This window comes from Microtus oregoni, unplaced genomic scaffold (assembly GCF_018167655.1).
Source record: "Microtus oregoni isolate MIOR12 unplaced genomic scaffold, Mior012 000067F_000, whole genome shotgun sequence".
NCBI lineage: Eukaryota > Metazoa > Chordata > Mammalia > Rodentia > Cricetidae > Microtus > Microtus oregoni.
Window position 1 is genome coordinate 4,988,830 of NW_024543953.1, and position 17,753 is coordinate 5,006,582.

Genomic DNA, 17,753 nt, shown 5'->3' on the forward strand with positions numbered 1-17,753 from the left:
CTAGTGCTTTGCTACTAAGTTTTATCATTGGCACTACCCAGCTTCTTTTTACTGTCCCAGGAAAAGTGATCACACTGGTTAGGGTCATTTGTATACATTTTCTGCATGCCCAGAAGTGACCCCTAAATGTATCATCATCATTCTAAGTCTATGCTCCAGTTTGGCACACACTAACTAAAAGGATAGAAGCATTATACAGGAAACAGAAGCACACTTGATTTACATTGAGGAATACTCTGCCAAGAAAAAGTAGCCAGGGTGTCATCAGAAGGGTGCATGGCGAGAATGAGCATTGGGACTTGAGTTATCTAAAGGTTGTCCTCTCCTTCCCAGCACCTCTGACTGCTTGAAGCTAGAAGCCCCAGGTTGGAGACACTAAGAGTTCTGGAAAACCAGGCACTTTCTGGTCTCCTTTTACTCAACTCTCAGTGCCAGGAAGTCCTGCTACTGACATTCCTGAGGACATAGGTTTGTGGGAGGAACTGGACTACTAAAACATCCTTTTCTCTTCTGTGGGACACTATCACCTTCCTCAGGACCTTAAGCTTCATATCCTCCAGCCTCTCCCAATCTTATAAATAGGAACGGGAAAAGTTTCAGTAACTTTCCATTTCACTCACGCAAGATTTTAACCTGGGCTGCCAGGCAGTGGCGGCGCAGGCCTTTAATCCCAGCACTCAGGAAGCAGAGGCAGGTCAATCTCTGTGAGTTTTGAGGCCAGTCTGGTCTACAGAGCAAGTTCCAGGACAGGCCCCAAAGCTACACAGAGAAGCCCTATCTAGAAAAAAAAAAAACATTTCTAACCTTGTCTGAATTGTGAATCTGCAACCCCTAACTAGGGTGTGCGTGTGGAGGCCAGACTGGATACATTTCCTCAGTTGTTCTCTGTGTTATTTGAGAGCAGGAACAGTGAACTTTACAGGAGTCAAAGCCCCAGGACTACTCCTGTAACTGGCACCCAGACTCTGGGGTTATGGGTTCATGCCTCTGCACCCAGCTTGTCTGAGTTCTGGAAATGTGCTCCCCAGTCCTTACTAGCTTACTTTTGCTGTTTTCTTGTGTTTATCTTGTTTCCTAGATCAGAGTTTCTATCTATGTTTGCAATGTCTTGTTATCTCCTTGAAGTCCAGGATGTGCCATCTGCTCATAGCATCTGCTTTGACCTCCACTTTGCTTTCTCTGCTAGTGTGGAATTTGCAGTAAACCGATGGGTGATCTCCTAGATCAGATCTTCATTCACCGTGACACCATCCACTGTGGGAAATGCTATGAGAAGCTCTTCTAGGTGAGTGCCGTAAGCCCATACAATAAGCAGCTAAGTCTCCCATTAGACTAAAGAAACAAAGTTTGCCCTGGTTTGGACCTGGGTTTTAGTTCAGGACCCTGATATGCTTCCATCAGCTAATCAGAGAATCCTAAGTCTTGTTTTGTAACCTATGCTACTTTGAGATCTTAGGCAATGTGGACAAAACCCCTCCTTAGGGTCCCTTTCCAAGTTGCTAGAGTCATAGTATCTTCCTTTAAAGAAATACCTCTCCCATCCAGAACCTCAGCGGACTCCTCTAACCCTGGGACACCTGGGCCTATTTTGTGACAAAGAAATTAAGATGTAGGTGGACAATGGTTCTGGACAAACACCTAGTTGGTTGGTGTGATAGAATGTGGACCTCATCCCAATCTCTGCACATTATGTCTTGTTTGCATAGCTTTAGATTTAGACTTAGTAACCGATGTTGAATAAAGCAGCCTTTGGGCCATTAGCAAGTGGGATTGTCCCAAGTGTCTGAACACAGCATATTTTCCCTCTCTAGCTACACAAAGGTTGCTTTCCCTCTAAGAAATGCCTTTGTGTTGGACTCAGGCTGACATTCACTGTAACAGTTACTCACCCCCAAGGACCCGGGTGGTCAGGTATTGGATGCTTACTTTATCTCATTGCTTTCCTTTTGGCTCCTCCAGGCTGAACAGAAGCTGACGAGTCCCAGATGCATTTGGCTGTTTAGTTGTCCCCAAATTGTTGGTTCTTCTTCCTTTACATCCTCCCCAACCTGGAGGAGTTTCACTGTACTTATGCCCACCTTGTAATGAAGTAACACATCTAGTGTCGTTATCTCAATGATGTTATAATTACACATGTATGGCCTCTTATACCTTTGAAATGCAAATCCGTATCTCAGTTGCTCCCAGGATACAGGACTCCACTTTGACTTCCCTAAGATATGTTGGCTATTGAGTGCAATGACCTGTTATCTTAGACATAAGCACAAGTGTAGGTATCAGTGTATGCAGACTTTCAGGCTTCTGAGGGGCCAAACCAAATGCTGTTGACGATCCCTGGTAGGGAAATTATAGGCACTGAATGCTAAGGGTTGGAAATAGGCTAAGGTTTAGCTTGTCTATTGACTGTATGTGTATTTTAATTTCTCATACAACTTTTAAAGTAGCTGTCTTTGAATTATGTAGCAGATTTAAAATACCTCCTCCCATTCTCTGAGTTTTTCCAGTCAGGCATGTCAGTACATATTGGAAAGTTTACCCTGGTTTAAATTTGATAGGATACAATATTAGGAGGCTTCTAACAAAAGGGATATCTGTGTCTGTTTGAATTTTGACAGCTAGTTCAAGTCTTTACCCCTAGTATCCTTCTTCTTCCTGGACTTTACATAGAAATTTTCTGAACTGCCTCGGGTGTGTACATCTCAAGACTAAAGAAAAGAGTTAAGGTTTCTTGAGACCTCACCACACACCAGGCATCACCACAAAGCACTGGCTTTTAAACTTTTTAACAGTCTCTAGATTCTCATCTTAGAAATAAAGAGAAGTGGAAAGAATCCAGTAGAAACAATGTTGTCTCTCTCTGGAGCCCGTACTTTCTCCAGTCGGGACACTGGCCAGGCACTGTGTGGAGGGTCCCGATACCTACCCTGCCCCGAGACATACTCTTAGAAATGGCAAGTGTGAAATTCACTCGTCTCCGGGCTTCTTGGATCCCTCCTTGAAGCATCACAATAATGTAATTGCCATCCAGTAGATGGTGCAGTTGCAGTAGTGACTTGTTTTCTGGTTTTGACTGTTTCAAACCAACATCAACTTCTAGGTCCCCAGGTACTCAAAGTGCTAAAAGCTGATGCCTGGCAGAGCAAGGCAGGTTCATCCCTGCAGTTTGCTCATAGACTGCTCTGATTCAGCTTCACTCTGCAGCATTAAAGTAAGATCCTTGAAAGCAATAATAGCCCTCAAGATTTGGGGATGCAAAATTGAGGCCTCTTCATTTGATTTACTTATAAAATAGCTCTTCTCTTTCTTCAAATTTTGAGTCCTAATCACATTTAAGCATGGACTTGTTCTTCCTATCAAGTTATCAGAGAACATTCTATTTATTTGTGTATTTATCTGCTGCATGTACTCTGAAGGGGAGAAAGAATACAGTAGGTCACATCCCCACACTAATTATCAACTAGTCTTTCTCAGTCCATTTCTAGCATGGGACTTGGCAGATGGTGGGCAGTAACATATGGGTGCCAAATGAATTAGTAAAAGTCTCCCCTTTGGTTAGAAGTGTTACTTGGGAATCTCCTTGCAGGCCTCAAAGATGGGATCCAAAGTAAAGAGGCCATGGTGGAATGGTTTCCCCATCTTAAAGGTGTACTTTATCATTTAAGCAGTTTCAGAAATATGGAAAATACTCTAAGACAGCTTGCAGTGTTTTAGTATTGATTTGAATTCAAAATAGCCCTTTTCTCTCAAAAAATTCTGCAATTAAGAGGGTTGGTTTTTCATTATTTTCTTTTTAATTGCTTCGTTTCTAGTTATATTTGCTTAATACACATTAATGTATGCAGATTATAATAAATGTTAAGATATTACACATCAGCATGATTTCCTTTTTAAAAAAATTTTTTTTTGTGTGTGTGTGTATGCGTGTATGTAAGTATAACTTGGTGATTTTAGGCCTGTGGTTTACCAGAATCCATTCTTGCTACAAAAGCAAGCTGGATATGGTCATGCCTGTAATGCTGCTGCTCAGGAGATTGAGACACAAAGATTACCAAAAGTTTGGGGAGAGGCAAGTTACTCTTGAGTTGGAGGAGGTAAATCTTGGAGCTGTAAGCCTAAAGGAAGAGAAAGAATTGCTGACTTACTAATAAATATTTCCTGAGTGCCCACCATAGATGCTACTGGGCCATGAGAGAGTGATGCGTAAAATCGGTGAAAATAAGACTAGGGTTGAGGGGGAGCAGAAGCCACCAACCTTATAAAACATTGGTTCACAAGCTCTGCACATTACAGTCACACTCATTCAGTAACACGTTTTACATCCATCGACATCCATTTAAGACAGCAGACGCTCACTGAGTCCAGTCTCACGCTCTAATACACCCATTCTCACATACAATAACGTAATCATGTTCACCTTCAGCGATACACAGTCACATTCAGAGATGGCCACAAATGTTCCCAACATTCAAAAACCTGCTCCTCCACACACAGTCAGTCACATCCACACCTATTCACTGGCCAACACTCCGGGAATCCTGGAGCCTGCCTTCTGGAGTGCACCCCCCCCCCCCCCTTCAGCATGCAGCCCCTGCATTCCCATTCATGCCAAGTGCCCCAGGAAGGCAGATAATTATTGTACACCATACCCATTGGCTACCAATAGTCTGACTCCTTCCCATCCAGGAGACCACTGTCATCCTTCATGGTCTCAACATGGACACATGCCAGTGTCAACCCAGCCACCACTGTTGCCCTCCAACTCTCCCAGCAAAGGCAAAACATAGCTGGAACATTCATGAAATTTATTCAACAAAAACTTGTACTAAAACCACTAAAAAAAAGGTAACACAGAAACTTTCAATGGGCACTAGAAGTTACAGGCTCTGCCCTTCCCCCCTCGCAGGGTCCTGTCTACACAAGGACCTTCTGCTACAATATGCTGTCTTAGGTGCCCTAGATTTGCCTCTTGTCAAGATGAGCTCTGATAATGTCCCTTATGAATGCTCTCAAGGGTTTACCACTATAGGACGGTGCTGCCTTACAGCATCACAGACCCATCACAGGGAATTGGGGGGGGCTTTCTTGCAGCACCCCACCAGTCCTAGAAAATAGTCGTAAGTAACAGCAGGCATAGATCACAGCACAGTCCCACACCAAAATCAACCAGTCCCTTGTCGACATCCTTGCTTCCTGCTGGCATCCAGGACTGGGCCTGGGGGTTCTGGGGAGCACTTGATCATGTAAGAACACCCACACATCTGCAGGAGAGCAAGCAGCGGGCAGCTGGCCTAGATGTACACCGGGAAAGCAGACGAGGAGCGTTCACAACACCGGTGGGAGGGGAGCTAGGCAGCCTTGGCTGGCAAAGCAGCTCAAAGAAGCTCACAACAGGTGCCAGGAGTAGGGGCCACTGACCAGGTAGTCAGGGCCTCCAGCTGCTCAAGTTAACACACACTTCACTCACAGCTTGGTACAGAAGCAACGGGTGGGGGATGAGCACTCAAGGGGGAAAAGGACTCGGTGGACAGCCGAGTGGGTCACTATGAGGTTAGCAGATAAGTGGGGGGGGGGGGATTCCAGAGGCGGGAGTAGCCTCCCTCGGGATAGCAATGGGGAGGGGGCATCCGTGTTGGGAGAGCCAGGCAGAAAGAACCCTTGAGGCGGAGGATGGCACCTCGGCAGCAGCGCCAGGCCACCCTCTCAGGTCGGCAGGGTTGGGGGCCAGCCGTGGCAGCTGCCTGCCGAGTTGTATTCACCAGGCTCTCCTTGCTTGCTCTCTGGAATTCTCCAGCAGCCCTGGACAAAAGAGAGCAGAACAAACTACCGCCCCACCAAGTCCTCCTGCTGCTGCTCTTCCACCTCCTTGTTCACACCAATCTGTCCTGCACACTCACGGGCTCTCAGACCAGCTGAGGGCACAAACCTTATGGTGCTGCGTACGCACCCCCAGCCCGGGGATCTTCTTGGGCACTGCTGTCTTCCCCCCACTCACAGTCCTGCCGGGGTGCCAGGATGGGATCTGCCTCCGGGTTGGCACTGGTGTCCCGGGGCCTTTGGGTCCAGGGACCCTGGTGTTTCACTCACGAAAGGACTCAAGGGTGCTGCCCTCGTGAGGCTCCCCTAGAGCAGTGTAGATGATCCTGAAGACGGGCTGGATCCTGCGGCCTCCTCTCCGGGGCACTGTCTCCCGGCCTTGCTGCACTTCTCCCCAGGCATTGGTTCTCTCTGGCCAGGACAGCCCTGTGATCGGTTCCTCCAAGCCCTGTCTTGCTTCAGTGCCAGTGGGCATTCTTAGCTCAGAGTCACCGCCCTCACTACCTTCATCCTCCGATTCACTAACATCCCAACTGGAGTCTGGATCACCCTTAAGTTTGGCTATAGTAGTTCCCCATTTCTTTTTCTGGTACTCTCCACGAGCCTGGGATATGGTAGTCACTGAGCTAGGTGGAGCTTGTTTTTGCTTGTTAGAATCATTTCTAATTAGTGGCCTGTGAGATGCCTTATCCTGGCCCTGGCCATCTTGCCCTTCTGTACAACTTAAGTCCCCTGCCATTTGTCTGGGCTGCCCCATCATTTTGCCAAGGTATCTTTGTTGCCTGCTAGAAGAAGGAATTTCTAGATCTCTTGAGCCTATATTTCCCTGGGGTTGGGGTGGCTCATAGCCCCAGCCCCTCTCTCGTTTCCCAACTCCTGATCTACAACATGGGGTTTCTGCTCCTCAGGTTCATTTGTAGCCCCCAAACTTGATTGCCCCAGAGGCCCCTCCTCCCCAGCACTGGGTCTCCATAGCAGTCGCCTCCGTTTCACTGATATAATTTCCTCTCCTGTGGTCTGGGTGCTGATTTCCCGAAAGAACCCTGCCTGGGTGGTAACCTGATCTGCTGCTGCCTCACACGTCCCACTCTCCTTCCCAGCCTGATTCTGCTCCTCCTTCGCCACCATGCTGGTCTCCCACTCTTCTTCCTCTTGAGTGAGTTTCATTAACTCCAGAAAAGTGAGTGGGCACCCTTGCTGATCTAAGAGGGACAGCCTGCTCCTAAGGCCAGTGGTCAGGGAGACTCGAGATAAGACATGCTGGAGGCGAATCGAGTCTGTGCTGTGTGCTGCCAAGGGGCTCTGCTGCGCTGCTTTCTGCAGGAGGGGCTCTAAGCGCAGCAAATAGTCAGACAGCTTCTCTGCAGCTTTCTGAGAGGAAATCGGATTCTGAAGGCATCGGAACTGTAAGATCTTACAGTCCTCTTTATTCCCAAAGACCTGCTTTAGTGCTTCCAAGCACTGCTCCATAGTTAGGGAGTCACTGCTAGCCCCTAGTGCCTGCATAATTGACAGGGCAGAGCCTCGCAGGCTCTCTAGAAGGCGCCGCTTCTTCTCCTCCTCACCCACCTGCCATAACTGCATCCTCTCAGTGACCTCCTCTAACCAGGTTTCAAAAGTCTCCTCTCCTGGGCCTGGAAAGGGACTGCCAGAAAACACTTTCAGTTTTCGGTAACACACGCTATTGCACAGAGACTTCAAACCTTCTGGTTTGTCTTGATCTGAATTCCTTAGCTCCATGCTCACTGTAGGGGCAGTGCTAAACCCCAGGGCTTTAGCTACATCTACCATTCTTCGTCCTTCATCTTTCAGAAAGTAGATCAGCTTATTGATAAACTCATTATCTGGGCTACGGGGTTTGACTACCACTTCCCAGGCGCCCCCTGCTGCTGGTATATGAGTGGGCATCATAGTATAATCGACAACTTCCGTCAGTTCAATTAAGACCGCCTTAGCTTTGTCTTCCCTCCTGAACATTCTACCTATCACCTTGTGAGCACACAAAGGAGGTAAGCCTTCCTTCAGAGTGTCCTTTATCTCAGCCTCACTGCACTGCACAGGGATGCCCACAACGAGCACCGCCTTCTTGGGATCCAGGTCCATCCCCATACACCAGTCATCTAATAGAGCCACAGCCATTGGTCCCACCCTCTAGAGACAGACCTAATACTCAGGTACTTATTAGCTAAGGATTTTCCTAAGACACAAACGATTCTAAAACCAATGCCATGTAGAAAGGCAGTATGTCCGTCCTGGGTTTCCCACAGCCTGAAATGCAAATGAAGAGCTTAGTTAATACTTCCTGTCACTTTTCCACTCCCAGAGAATCACTTTTCCTTCCCAGGCTCTTGAAATCATTTTGAGGGTCTTCCCACACAAAGCTCCCTGAAAATCACAGGACCCTGCTGACCTCTTGCCATGGTAACCTCTCTGGAAGTCTGGAGAATCTAGCGTGTATTCTCCAAGTACCTGTGGGGAAAATGTCAATGTCAGGAGGCAAACACTGGAAAAACTGGAAAAGACCCAGTGGTAGAAAAGACAGGAAGAAGAACACTCTGCCACCTACTAGAGGCTATACTGGGTTCAGACCACTCTTTGCTGTGTCCAAGACTGGCAATCATAGAAGACTCTCCTCTTGAGGAAAGCTCAGCAGAGGAAAGGATGACTGGAGATCAGCAGATGTGATCAGAGTGGTACGTGCAAAGTACTCTTTGTATGTGACAATCTAATGTACTGCCATGGATACAAGACCAGTGTGTTATCACATAGTGCCACGTGGGAAGGTAAACGCCCTTGGGAAACAGCAGGTGATGTCATGGTCATCCATCCAATAAAGCATCTCAGCAACAAGATGTTGGTGACAGGTATAGGGGGAGGTAAGCAGAGACTAAAGAATGGGCACTGATCTGAAAAATGCTTATGGTTTAAAATTGTATGAAATCTGCAATCAAAGGCAGAAAAAGGCCCCCAAAAGTAAACAGATATTGTCACCCTAAGTATAGTCCTATCCTGCAGTCCATGAACCTTGGCAGGTAGCCCCTTGACCTGCTCTTTGCTGCTCACAAAATAGCTGCTCACCCTGATGTTTGCTGAAGTATGGATACAGTGATTTTGCTGGCACTGATGGTTGATGCTATTGGTCTTCTGGCTTCTATTCAGATAGGCGGTGCAGGGATGCTGCTTCCTGTGCAAGGCAAAGTACGGGATTATTTAATACGGTCTATTCTGAATGTCCCTGCCCATGCAAGGTGTGCTAATCTGACTCTGCACAAGAATCTGAAGACAGCACCTTGCCGGCATGGTGGCAGACACCTTTAATACCTAAACTTGAAGGCGGCTAACAGGCTAAATGTGTCAGTTTGAAGCCTGCCACCACTACATTGTAAGACCTTTAAAAAAAAATCCTTGATAAGATTTGTGAAACCGCTCCACGAAAAGGCGCCGAGACAAAAAGAATGCTAACATAAAGTTGCTACCCTCCCTCCACCGACACCACCCACCCAAAAGTGTCACTCCTGGTTCCAGCACCAAGCCAAATTGTCCTAAACACCGCCTCTTCCCCATTCCTATGCCATTTTGGACCACCCGCTATTTTATTGATTCCCTCTACAAGCCTGCTAGCCCAAGCACCACTCCTTCCCTGTTCCTGGGCCATTTTGGACCATCCCGTATCATTGGTTGCAGCAACAAACCAGCTTCCCAAGAACCGCCACTTCCTCCGTTCCTATAACATCTTGGACCACCCACTATCTCATTGATTCCAGCAACAAGCCAGCTTTCCCAAGCACCGCCGCTTCACCGTTCTGTGCCATCCTGGACCATCAGCTATCTCGTTGGATCCGGCTACAAGCCAGCTTTCCCAAGCACCGCCGGTTCCCCGTTTCTGTGCCAGTTTGGAAAACCCGCTAAAATACCAGCTATCTCATTGGTTCCAGCAACAAGCCAGCCTGTCCCAAGCACCGCCCCTTCCCCCTGTCCCGTGCATTCTTGGACCACCCGCTATCTCATTGGTTCAGGCGACAAGGCAGCCATCTCAAGCACCGCCCTTTCCCTTTACTGTGACATCCTGGACCATCGCTATCTCATTGGTTCGGGCGACAAGCAAGCCGTCTCAAGCACCGCCCTTTCCCTTTCCTGTGACATCCTGGACCACCGCTATCTCATTGGTTCCGGTAACAAGCCAGCCGTCCCAAGCACCGCCCTTACTCTTTCCTGTGACATCATGGAAGACGGCTATCTCATTGGTTCCGGCAACAAGAGAACTGTCTCAAGCACCGCCCTTTCCCTTTCCTGTGACATCCTGGACCACCGCTATCTCATTGGTTCCGGCAACAAGAGAACGGCCCCCAAACACCGCCCTTTCTATTTCCTGTGACATCCTGGACGACCCGCTACCTCATTGGTTCCGGAAACAACAGAACGGCCCCAAGCACCGCCTTTTCCCTTTCCTGTGACATCCTGTACCACACGCTACCTCATTGGTTCCGGCAACAAGAGAACGGCCCCAAGCACCGCCCTTTCCCTTTCCTGTGACATCCTGTACCACACGCTACCTCATTGGTTCCGGCAAAAAGAGAATGGCCCCAACCACCGCCCTTTCCCTTTCCTGTGACATCCTGTACCACACGCTACCTCATTGGTTCCGGCAACAAGAGAACGGCCCCAAGCACCGCCCTTTCCCTTTCCTGTGACATCTTGTACCACACGCTACCTCATTGGTTCCGGCAAAAAGAGAACGGCCCCAACCACCGCCCTTTCCCTTTCCTGTGACATCCTGTACCACACGCTACCTCATTGGTTCCGGGGACAAGAGAACGGCCCCCAAGCACAGTCCCTTCTCTTTCCTGTGACAACCTGCAACACTGCTATCTCATTGGTTCTGGCGACGAGAACGGCCCCCAAACACCGCCCATTCCCCCTGTCCCTTGCGTTCTTGGACCACCCGCTATCTCATTGGTTGGAGCGTCAAGTCAGCCGTCCCAAGCACCGCCCTTTCTCTTTCCTGTGACATCCTGGACCACCACTACCTAATTGGTTCCGGCAACAAGAGAACGGCCCCAAGCACCGCCCTTTCTCTTTATTGTGACATCCTGGACCACCGCTATCTCATTGGTTCTGGTAACAATAGAACGGCCCCAAGCACCGCCCTTCCCCTTTCCTGTGACATCCTAGACCACTGCCATCTCATTGGTTCCGGCGACAAGAGAACGGCCCCAAGCACCGCCCCTTCCCCCTGTCCCGCGCATTCTTTGACCACCCGCTATCTCATTGGTTGGGGCGACAAGTCAGCCGTCCCAAGCACCGCCCATTCCCGTTCTTGTGACATTTCGGAGCACTGGCTATGTCATTGGTTCCGGTAAAAAGAGAACAGCCCCCAAGCACCGCCCCTTCTCTTTCCTGTGACAACCTGGACCACTGCTATCTCATTGGTTCCGGCAACAAGAGAACGTCCCCAAGCACCGCCCTTTCCCTTTCCTGTGACATCATGGACCACCCGCTACCTCATTGGTTCCGGTAACAAGAGCACTGTCTCAAGCACTGCCCTTTCCCTTTCCTGTGACATTCTGAACCACTGCTATCTCATTGGTTCCGGCGACAAGAGAACGGCCCCCAAGCACAGCCCCATCTCTTTCCTGTGACATCCTGGACCACTGCTATCTCATTGGTTCCGGCGAGAAGAGAACGGCCCCCAAGCACAGCCCCATCTCTTTCCTGTGACATCCTGGACCACTGCTATCTCATTGGTTCCGGCGAGAAGAGAACGGCTCCCAAGCACCGCCCCTTCCCCTGTCCCGTGCATTCTTGGACCTCCCGCTATCTCATTGGTTGGGGCGACAAGTCAGCCGTCCCAAGCACCGCCCGTTCCCTTTCCTGTGACATTTCCGAGCACTGGCTATCTCATTGGTTCCGGCAACAAGAGACCTGTCTCAAGCACCGCCCTTTCTCTTTCCTGTGACATCCTGGACCACCGCTATCTCATTGGTTCCGGCAACAAGAGAACGGCCCCAAGTACCGCCACTTCCCTTTCCTGTGACATCCTGGACCACCCGCTACCTCATTGGTTCCGGCAACAAGAGAACGGCCCCAAGTACCGCCACTTCCCTTTCCTGTGACATCCTGGACCACCCGCTACCTCATTGGTTCCGGCAACAACAGAACGGCCCCAAGCACCGCCCTTTCCCTTTCCTGTGACATACCTGGACCACCCGCTACCTCATTGGTTCCGGTAACAAGAGCACTGTCTTAAGCACTGCCCTTTCCCTTTCCTGTGACATTCTGAACCACTGCTATCTCATTGGTTCCGGCGACAAGAGAACGGCCCCCAATCACCGCCCCTTCCCCTGTCCCGTGCATTCTTGGACCACCTGCTATCTCATTGGTTGGGGCGACAAGTCAGCCGTCCCAAGCACCGCCCGTTCCCTTTCCTGTGACATTTCGGAGCATTGACTATCTCATTGGTTCCAGCAACAAGATAACTGCCCTCAAGCACCGCTCCTTCTCATTCCTGTGACATCCTGGACCATCGCTATCTCATTGGTTCCGGCAATAATCCAGCCGTCCCAAGCACCGCCCTTTCTTTCCTGTGACATCCTGGACCACCCGCTATCTCATTGGTTCCGGCAACAAGAGAATGGCCAAGTTCCGCCCTTTCTATTTCCTGTGACATCCTGGAACACCCACTATCTCATTGGTTCCGGCAAGAAGAGAACGGTCCCAAGCACCGCCCTTTCTCTTTCCTGTGACACCCTGAACCACTCGCTATCTCATTGGTTCCGGTAACAAGAGAACTGTCTCAAGCACTGCCCTTTCCCTTTCCTGTGACATTTTGAACCACTGCTATCTCATTGGTTCCGGCGACAAGAGAACGGCCCCCCAAGAACCCGCCCCTTACCCCGTTCCTGTGACGTCATGGACCACCTGCTATCTCAGTGGTTCGGCTACAAGCCAGCCGTCCCAAGCACCGCCTCTTCCCCCTGTCCCGTACATTCTTGGACCACCCGCTATCTCATTGGTTCGGGCAACAAGACAGCCGTCCCAAACACCGCCCATTCCCTTTCCTGTGACATTTTGGAGCACTGGATATCTCATTGGTTCCGGTGACAAGAGAACTGCCCCAAAGCACCGCCCTTTCTCTTTCCTGTGACATCCTGGACCATCGCTATCTCATTGGTTCCGGCAACAAGCCAGCCGTCCCAAGCACCGCCCTTTCTCTTTCCTGTGACATCCTGGACCACCGCTATCTCATTGGTTCCGGCAACAAGAGAACTGTCCCAAGCAACGCCCTTCTCTTTCCTGTGACATCATGGACCATCGCTATCTCATTGGTTCCAGCAACAAGCCAGCCGTCTCAAGCACCGTCTCAAGCACCGCCCTTTCCGTTGACATCCTGGACCACCGCTATCTCATTGGTTCCGGCAACAAGAGAACGGCCCCAAGCACCGCCCTTTCCCTTTCCTGTGACATCCTGGACCACCCGCTACCTCATTGGTTCCGGCAACAAGAGAACGGCCCCCCCCAAGCACCGCCCTTTCCATTTCCTGTGACATCCTGGACATCTCATTGGTTCCGGCAACACGAGAACGGCCCCCAAGCACCGCCCTCTTTCCTGTGACATCCTGGAACACCCACTATCTCATTGGTTCCGGCAAGAAGAGAACGGTCCCAAGCACCACCCTTTCTCTTTCCTGTGACATCCTGGACCACCGCTATCTCATTGGTTCCGGCAACAAGAGAACGGCCCCAAGCACTGCCTTTTCCATTTCCTGTGACATCCTGGACCAACGCTACCTCATTGGTTCCGGCAACAAGAGAACGGCCCCCAAGCACCGCCCTTTCCCTTTCCTCTGACATCCTGGACCACCTGCTATCTCATTTCATTGGTTCTGGCGACAAGCCATCCATCCCAAGCACCGTCGTCCCCTCCCCCCCTTTCTTGTGCCATCCTGGACCATCCACTATCTCAATTCCAGTTTTTTGTTTGTTTTTTTTTTTTTTTTTCGAGACAGGGTTTCTCCGTATCCTTTGATTTCTGTCCTAGAACTAGCTCTTATAGACCAGGCTGGCCTCGAACTCACAGAGATCCTCCTGCCTCTGCCTCCCGAGTGCTGGGATTAAAGGCGTGCGCCACCACCGCCCGGCTCAATTCCAGTTTTGAACAATTCTCTGAACTATCTGAGTTCCATCACCTTCTCAACTGTCCCAAGCATATTCCCTCCCCCAGTTCTGGCGTATTCCTAGAACCCATAGCCAACTCAGTTCCTGTTCTGAAACAGGCCTAGCTCTATCCAATATACATTTCAAGTCATGTGTCCAGGCCCCGATCCATCCGTGTCCTACTATCACATCCTAGCAACAACCCAAAGTCACTCATGCTGACAAATACCATCCTCACTTATGCCTAAACACCCCTACCTAAAACTCAAAATCCAGTGCATTGGATTCTTAGGAGGCAGGAAGATCACCTAAACCCAGAAATTTGAGAGCAACCTGTGCAACACAGAAACGCTGTCTCACAAACTGAAAACAACCAGAAAACAAAAAAAATCTGTTATGCTTCCCACTCCATCACAAATGTCCTCTGCTCCACATAACCCTCATCTCACATCCCCCCCCTCCCCCGCCCAAAAGGCTATAGTGGAAGTAAGCAGAAGGCCATAAAAAGAAAGGACACTAATGGCATGGGCGAGGTCTAGAAATGGCAGAAACCCTTAAGGTGCCAGGGGGAAGGCTGCACCATACCTGCCAAAGAGGCCACCAGACCCAAACTCCAGAAGATTCTAGGACCACATCCGCTGCAGGACAAAATGGGCTCAAGACCCGGGCCAGAAGATCTTATATATGCCACCCCACCCCCACCCCGTGGTGTTGCGCAGGACCCTTTTGCGCACTGGCATCACGTCCCCTCCCCCTCTCCCCAATAGGAGGATACTGTTGCCTCACCCAATCCTGCTGGTTCCACGGGGAGCAAGTAGGAGGGACAAAGAATTTGAACAGAGTGGCAGGAGATGTGGACTGAAGTTTGGCTTAGTAGAGAGCACCTAGCATGTCACGTGTGATGCCAGGCCCAGCAACCATTGGTTTCTCTGTTTGATGTGTCTGTGCCTCATTGGCTACTAGCTGTGGGGTCATGGTCATCAGTTACTCTTTTTTCCATGTTCAAATAGTGAAAGGTGGGTGTAACCACCTAACCCTACAGGCTGAGAGCAAGATAGTGTCTGATTCCAGAATATAGGGCCTCACAACAAATGCATGTCCATCAGGGACTTACCCTGTTTATTTATTAGACCGTGATGTAGAGTTGGAAGACCGATATTACAAAAGCTTCTCACATTTCTCCAGCCCACGAAACTTTTCCAGGTTCACTAAGACATAAAGTATCAAAAGGTTTCATTCTCTGGGCTTTGGAGGCAAGTGCCAGTAATCCTAGCATTTACTCACTAGGAGGCTAAAACAGGAGGAACATGAGTTTCAGACTACACAGTGAAAACCTTTTAACCCTTCTTTCTTTCTTTCTTTCTTTCCTTCCTTCCTTCCTTCCTTCCTTCCTTCCTTCCTTCCTTCCTTCCTTCCTTCCTTCCTTCCTTCCTTCCTTCCTTCCTTCCTTCCTTCCTTCCTTCTGTTCTCTCCCTTTCTTTCTTATTTCTCTTCCTTCTTGCCTCCCTTCCCTGTTTCTTTCATCCTTCCCTTCCCTCCTTTCCCTCCCTCCCTTCCTCCCCCCTCCCTCCCTCCCTCCCTCCCTCCCTCCCTCCCTCCCTCCCTCCCTCCCTCCCTCCCTCCCTTTCTTCCTCCCTTTCTCCTTGCCTCCCTCTCTTCCTAGTTTCTATTCACTTCAGTCTCTATAGGTCCTGTTCACAAATTGCTCACCTAGTACTTTAAGTACTTTTCCAACCTTTCCTAAGGAAGGCTTCTTCCACAGTGGAAAGACTGAAATGTTTGGCCAGGAGCACCAAATTTCGACTCCAAAGAAGGCCATGGGTAGGATACAGAAAACATATAACAGGGTGTTATATATGTATATGTTTGGCAGCAGAATAGATTTGTTTTGCTTTAATTGAGATTTAAAAAAAAAGAATTGGCTCATTCATGCCTGTTGTTCCAGCATCTGGGAGATGGAAACAAGAGGATGGAGAGTTTCAAAAGTCAACCCAGGCTATATAATATGTTCAAGGCCAGCCTAAGTGCCCAGCCCGGGTTACACTGTGAAACCTTGTCTCAAAAACCCTGAAACAAAAATACATAAACAGAATAGGCATCTCTGGAATGTTTTAATAAAAGAGTCACTTCTAAATATATTTGCAGACATTTCGGTCTCCCTACCTCTAGTTTGTTTATTTTTACAAGACTGAGACTAGAATTCACGGTAAATGCAAATGAAACTGAAGCTACATCCTCAGGTATGTGACGATAGATGCATAGGGTACATAATGCTGCTAGAGTCCCAAATCCATGCAGGTCATTTTACCCAGGAGTTGTCAGAGCACCAGCACAGTGTGTGTCCCAGAATCAGCCAATGCCACATAAAGAGTTTATACTCATCTCCGCAATACTGAGTACTCTCCTTCTCACTAGCAGAGAAATAGCTTCATCTCAACATATTTCCTTAACAACAATAAAACATTATGGAGGAGCAGCACCAATGTTGACTTTTACCTAAGCCATTGATGTTGGAATCACTAAAGGTCTAACAAACCCAGTCCTCTGTGTTACAGAAAACGGTTTTTCACAAAGGAATTTCCTTCCCCATGCAACAGAGAGTCAACGGATGCTTTCCTTCCTTGGTTGCACATGAGAAAGCCAGACCCAAAGCCTTTTAAATTCCTGTTCTTTGTGTCTCATAAATGATTAGCTGAACTGCTCGTTCCCTCTGATGAACGCAAGCATATTGTTTGCCTGCTCATTTGAGATAGATCCTTTTCTTTTTCCTGACTTTTGATCTTTGCCCTGCTGACTCCCAAGCTAGCAGATACCGTTAATGGTCTCTTCTTAGAATAGACAGACCTATCATCTATCTGCCCATCGCGAGTTCTCTCTCAGCCTGTTTGTTCTTCCCTTAAAAAAAAGTCTTATTACTATGGCAACAACGTATCATCAGGGTAAAACTAAAGGAAAAAAAAAACCTTTTTTTGGCCTAACCTTTGGGATATTTGAAGATCTCATGATTCAAGTTTTATTCCTATTGCTGCAACATCCTTTTCTTCTCTCTTGCAAGTAAAATCTTGTCATCAAGTCATAATTTATTCCAACCTTTATTGAGATGTTTTTAGCTAGTTGGTGGTGATTATAATCAGCTTTGGATCTTATCTCTTAAGTCCCTGGCAACACATTAATTAAAAACTTTCTTCTTTGTGAATTTCAAATCATGTATCTCAATGGTACTTCTCTCCCCATCCCCTTGCTTCCACCCTCTGCCCTTGTGACCTCCCCCAAACAGAAAGAAAATTTAAAAACATATCCTAAAAATAAAACAAGACAAAACATAAAAGAAAGAAAAGAAAATTTTGGTATGGTAGTGTAATGTGGCCTAGTGAGTCACACAGTTTACACCTTAGTCTTACAGCAATGCTTATAAGTGTTCTTTGCAATGAATCGTTGGTCTTGATCAAGGCGTCTGCCTTCTGCTACCCAATGGATAACTGAGACTTTTCTAGATATCCTGTTGTTGTCCTGTGTCAGGGCTAGGGTTTGAAATCCTGCACCTTTAGGTTTTCAGGACTGACCCCTTCATGTGTTCCAGCAGTTCATAGATAGGGTGGATGTTGGGGTGGGCTACCTCATAGTCCTGGTTCCGGGCCTGGGTGGTAGCAGGATTGGTCAGTCTGATGACGTTCTTTCCCTCATTGTCAACACCAGGGTACACACTCTAGCACTGCCCCAGTTAACTTACCCAATACAGCAGGTAGAAAGGAGCAGGACCATTTCTCCTGCCCTCACACCCTGGG

General features: G+C 48.6%; 2 protein-coding genes across 2 annotated transcripts in view; one reads left to right on the top strand and one right to left on the bottom strand.

Moving 5' to 3' along the window:
* Window positions 1–3,863, top strand: part of LOC121440254 (zinc finger protein 185-like) — a 51,832-nt gene extending 47,969 nt beyond the window's left edge. Inside the window, exons 23-24 of the mRNA XM_041641010.1 lie at window positions 1,187–1,285; window positions 1,960–3,863. Of these exons, the coding sequence (XP_041496944.1) occupies window positions 1,187–1,285 (99 nt within the window). The 3' untranslated portion in view covers window positions 1,960–3,863. The remainder of the gene's footprint in view (window positions 1–1,186; window positions 1,286–1,959) is intronic.
* A 920-nt stretch (window positions 3,864–4,783) lies between these two features.
* Window positions 4,784–9,700, bottom strand: LOC121440252 (paraneoplastic antigen-like protein 5). Its single transcript, XM_041641007.1, is given in 5 exon segments — window positions 4,784–6,552; window positions 6,555–8,082; window positions 8,225–8,283; window positions 8,893–8,998; window positions 9,614–9,700. Coding segments are annotated over 2 exon segments (1,875 nt in total). The 5' UTR covers window positions 7,954–8,082; window positions 8,225–8,283; window positions 8,893–8,998; window positions 9,614–9,700; the 3' UTR covers window positions 4,784–6,076.
* Window positions 9,701–17,753: the final 8,053 nt, after the last annotated feature.